The sequence below is a fragment of the Juglans regia genome, chromosome 1, assembly GCF_001411555.2.
Source record: "Juglans regia cultivar Chandler chromosome 1, Walnut 2.0, whole genome shotgun sequence".
Classification (NCBI taxonomy): domain Eukaryota; kingdom Viridiplantae; phylum Streptophyta; class Magnoliopsida; order Fagales; family Juglandaceae; genus Juglans; species Juglans regia.
The window spans coordinates 25094944-25100106 of NC_049901.1; the positions used below are offsets into that span (position 1 = coordinate 25094944).

The window sequence follows — 5163 nt, forward strand, 5'->3', positions numbered from 1 at the left end:
ATGCTCAGTTCCAGCTCAGTAAATGCATTAATTTAGTAGGTTAAATAACATTGACAGAATGGGGTGTTGGAGAAATGTTTGGTGACACCAATGATGGAATTGACAAGTTCTTATTTTCATATATGAATGGTTGGAATAATTGTTTTTTTTTTTTCTAACCTAGAGGTAGCATGCTATGCAATGCAATAGCAACCAAACAAGCAAGTTACCGTACAGAAATATCAGAAACTTCAAATTTCAAAGTTACCATAGTTGTAGTTTATTCAAATGTAAACTTGAAATTTAAATTCTTGCTATTCTGTTACAACATGTCTTGTATAAATTATATGTGTAATCCTCACAGAAACAGAGTAGAGAAATATACACAAACATATTTGTATAAATTATTGCTTTTTCTTTTGCTTACATGCAACCCCTCAATCATAAATAGAGACAGAAAATAGATTCACAAATAGCTAAACCCATCCACAATCAAAGATTAGGGTTTGGAGAAGAGGAATGCGAGGGACGGCGAGGTGCAGAATAAAGTTAGGGATCATCAAGAGAATCAAATCTTATACGAAGAAAGAGATTACCTGAGCTTCGGAGAAGCAGATCGGTGAGAGAAAGAGGGGTTTTGGTTGTTTCCGATGAGAGTAGGAGTGCGGTGGCGCGGTGGTCCAATGCCGTTGTTGCCGACGAGACGTGGGGTGGTGGTGCGGTGGTGATGTAGTGGTGGGTCTCTCTGGTCGAAGATGAAATACTCGAATTTTGATAGGAAGGGCGTCTGTTTTTTGAGAGGGAAGGGAGAAAACCGTGGGAAGGAGAAGGAAGAAACTAAAAAGACGTTGATGGAGACCTTAGGAGAGAGATACAAATATTATAAAATGTATTTGATGAATAAACAGTATTTTTCAAATTTAGACATTACTTTAGAAGTTAATATAGTTAGAATTTAGCTATTTCAACGTGACCACATTTTATGATTCAAAAGTTAAATTTTTGTTGAATTTAATTTTTAAATAATCCAGTCCTTTCACTGTTTTTTTTTTTTTTCTCTCAGATACTGGCACAAACTGGTGAAATATGCACCGCAGGTAGCCGGACCCGCCATTCACTAGCCGCAACGTGTCGAACTCAAACAATGCTCTCTCCAAAGCTACAATGGTTCTTGCGCTCCCATCTACCTCCCTCTACCTTCAAACCCATCTACTGTTCGGCTTCCTTTTCTTTTTCTTCTTCTTCTCTGCAATATTCACCATGGTCAGGTCTCCAAGCCTGGAGAGAGAGCCCACTCAACGAGAACCGTATTTGGGGACCCAAAGGCCCAGAATCTCTTGTGCTACAGCCTCCCTCGTCAGCAACCAACAACTGTGACAATCCAATGGGTTCCGCTTCTTCCTTAGCGGAGCTTGGTGCTCTGGTACTATCCACCAGTGACCCTCTAGCCAAGTCCAGGCTTTCGCATTTGGCATACTCCAGGTGTCGCCGTGAGAACCTCCCTCTTGGGGTGGTGTCTGATCCGCCTTCTCGGCCCGCTCGCTCTCCGAAACCAGAATTGGTTCGTTTCTGGTGCTCAAATATTCAAATTCCCGAAAGCTTTGAACTTTCTTTTGGCTTTGTTCTTTAATGGTTACTCAGAAAATCATTAGACTTTAGTTTGATGGCGGTTGTGTCGTTGTTTATCATTCTATTTTTTTCCAGTTCCATTCCTAAAAACTTCTTCGATTTTTTTTTTTAATTTTTTTTTAATTTTTATTTTTTTATGATTTTGCCATATGGTTATTCGCTAATTTTTTTATGATTGATACATAATTTTTAGAGGGGATTTTATTGCATTTTCTGCTTGATTTGTAATTAGTTCAGATGATTTTGCCACGTGGTAATTGCTCTCGCTTGATTGCTTCTTCTGTTACACTTAAGGGCTTTACCTTGTTTATAAGCATTGCACACACCGCCACCAAGAATAAAAGGAAAAAAGAAAAGAGTTTCGTGATGCGTTTTGCGTTTTGTATTTCTTGATTGGGAAGTTAGCAATCCGAGTTTGTTCATTGGTGGCCAACTTTATTTGGAACGCAGGTTTCCCCAAAGGAAATTCCAGCTCCGAAAAATTCAGGTTTGCCTCTTAATGCCTATATGCTTCATAATCTTGCTCACGTGGAGTTAAATGCGATTGATTTGGCATGGGATACTGTTGTTCGATTTTCGCCCTTCAGTGAGATTCTTGGGGAGGGTTTCTTTGCTGACTTTGCTCATGTTGCTGATGATGAGAGTCGACATTTTGCTTGGTGTTCACAAAGACTCTCTGAGCTTGGTTTCAAGTAAGCATAACTGTTGCTTTGGATATATAATTTATTACTTTCGTTAGACTTAATTTCAGTTTTTTCCTAATTACAAGATATGGAGACATGCCTGCCCATAATCTGCTTTGGAGAGAATGTGAGAAGTCATCTGACAATGTTGCTGCTCGTTTGGCAGTTATCCCACTTGTCCAGGTTGTCTCTTTCTCTTGGTTGTATATTTTATGGTTTGTGATGTCAGAGTTGATTAAAACATGCTTTTAAACTTATTTTAGCGTGAAGTTGTATGCCTTTCTCCTATTCCACATTTCAGGTTTGGTTCTGGATAAGAACTCAAGGGAATGGTTGTAATTTTCTTGTGTTTCCTGAAATTAAACATTTGGAGTCACTCTGTCATGGTTCATCTCATGTTATTTTCATTTAGCATATAAATAAAAGAAGAAAAACCACATATATTTTATTTATTTCGTCAGTGCTCAGCATTTACATCGATTTTAGTTTCTGTTGCATGCATTAGACGAGACAATTACCTGAGATAGACTCATAATGCATGCCTGGATCTCCATCCTGCCTGCTTATTACATATTATCTAAAGTATCCATGTAGGTAGCAAGACGTTTCTCATTTTTATTATTGTTGAATTTTTACTTCATTGGTACTTAAAACACCTCAAAGCTCTTTTAGTCTTCTCTGAAGGTATGTTACTCATTGGGTCAGACAGTATGGGTTTTTGAGAGAGTAGTCCCACTTGGCAAGGTTGCTTCTGAAAAGCTATTTTTCACCTTGAGATTTTGACCTCGATGGAACCATGCCCAGGATCACGTGTGAGAGAATGAGTTGTAAGTAGGTAGTGGAATTCTTGTTGCGAGTTTGTAGAAAAAGGTATTTTGAGCAGTCTTCCATCTGAGCAAGGATATGTGGTAGAGTACAATGCATGTGAGAGTTGCTAGTTGTGGTCTAGTACACTGCAGATTGGCTTTAGCATTGTGATTTCTAAACTTGATTGTATCCCACAAGAGAGTAATCCGATTGTTCCTGTTTCATTTATAAATTTATAGAACCCAGGCACTAGGGGGGATAAGGTCACATGTGGAAGTGGCAAAGACCACAGTTCATCAGTACTTCATCGTTTAAATTCTTTCTGAAATCAGCATCATTTTTCCATGTGATTTTTTTTACTCTCCAAGACATTTTGTTAACTTTTAAAGACTTTTATATTTGTTTTTAAATTTCATATTTGAGGGGGTAAGTTTCTTTGTCATGGTGGTTTTAGGAGGCTAGAGGACTTGATGCTGGGCCTCGATTAGTGCAAAAATTGACTGGCTTTGGAGATCACAGGACATCTAACATTGTGGCTAGAATTGCTGACGAGGAGGTTGCACATGTAGCTGTTGGTGTATTTTGGTTTATCTCTGTCTGCCAAAAAATGGGCCGTATGCCTTGTTCCACTTTTAAAGGTTTTTCCAGCTAATCCAGTGTATATACTCTTATAATTGAAAGAATGAATCCCATACGAGGGGCTGCAAATTCTCATGTGGACCTTTCTGGGTAACCTTGCAGAGCTATTAAATGAATACAATGTGGAGTTGAAAGGACCCTTTAATTACTCAGCTCGGGACGAAGCTGGCCTTCCACGTGACTGGTGAGAAATTTTTTATAATTTTGGTGGTTTGTTTGGTTCACAAGAACGTTGGTGGATTTTTGTTTGTGATATTATTTGATACCAAACGGTTCTTTGAAACCGAAAGAAGGTTATCTAAACGGAAAAATTATTTTTGACATGGTGCTTGCATCATCTGCTCTATAGGTATGATACATCATTTTCAGAAAAACTGGTTAAGAATGGGAAACAGAACAAAAATGACAAGCTTTCTATGGTATGTACAACCTGATTTTAGAAGCTCTATCTATTCTTTTGGCTCAAGGCATTATAAGATATGAAAATATTGTTACAGGTTTATGAGAGGCTTGCTTCCATCATTTCTATGGAGAGTGAGAACTCAAGCTTGAATAGGCCTCCTGGGTAATCTTTGTTCCACACATTAAGCTAGACCATACATATTAGCGATGGTGTGAAGTCCATGGTTGGTTTGCCCATACGACTCCACCGGAAGCCAGACTGCCAACTGCTCACCATTCATCGTCGCTACTGGTTGTTTGGGCATCTCATGGAGTTTTTAATAATATTAATAATAAATTTGTTGGGAATTATATTTTGTAGAAGTGTCATGAAATCAATAGTCTTCAACGGGCTAACCACAACCAATCGTTAAAGATCATATTACTTGGTCTACTTTTTGTTTAGTTTGAGGATTAGATCTTAATTGATGGAACACATTGTAATTTCTCCATTATTTGGGGTGCATGCAAAATGAGTGATAAGTACGATTATGTGAAGTGTAATTTTTTTTTCTTTTTTTAAGCTATATGAAATAGTGAGGAAGGAATGAAGGAGTGAGGGATGAGGGGATGGAGTGGGTGGATACAAGGTTGGTAGCGTAGTTAATGATTGGGGAGAAAATTATTCTCATTTGTCATTATGTCCATCTAATCTCATTTTTGAAGAGACAAATCTCCTTTAATCTTTGCTGAAATCATTCTTGTCTTTATTTTTTGCATGATTCTTGTTTTCTGTTTATTCAATACGTATTTGCACATAGCTGTACATTCCTTTGTACATTTCAGACAGCTATTAACATAGCTGTACATAACTGCTGTAAATCCTTTATATATGTCAATATACAAGTCATGCTCTGTATGGGCTATTTCAAACTTACATGGCATCAAGTGCCACACGAGGATTCTGATCATGTCGTCTTCATCTACATCCTCTCTTCCTCTTGTGGACGATAGTTCCTCTGACTTGTTCCCCAACAAAACAAAT

The 5163-nt window shown here is 38.0% G+C and overlaps 1 protein-coding gene across 1 annotated transcript; it reads left to right on the forward strand.

Moving 5' to 3' along the window:
• The first annotated feature begins 1074 nt into the window (after positions 1 to 1074).
• On the forward strand, positions 1075 to 4861 carry LOC109000468 (uncharacterized protein HI_0077). The gene is made up of 7 exons (XM_035695111.1): positions 1075 to 1540; positions 2059 to 2300; positions 2378 to 2474; positions 3553 to 3736; positions 3840 to 3921; positions 4087 to 4156; positions 4235 to 4861. Exons 1-7 carry the CDS (start codon positions 1124 to 1126, stop codon positions 4304 to 4306), a joined length of 1164 nt encoding a protein of 387 aa, XP_035551004.1. The 5' UTR covers positions 1075 to 1123; the 3' UTR covers positions 4307 to 4861.
• The last annotated feature ends 302 nt before the right edge of the window (positions 4862 to 5163 follow it).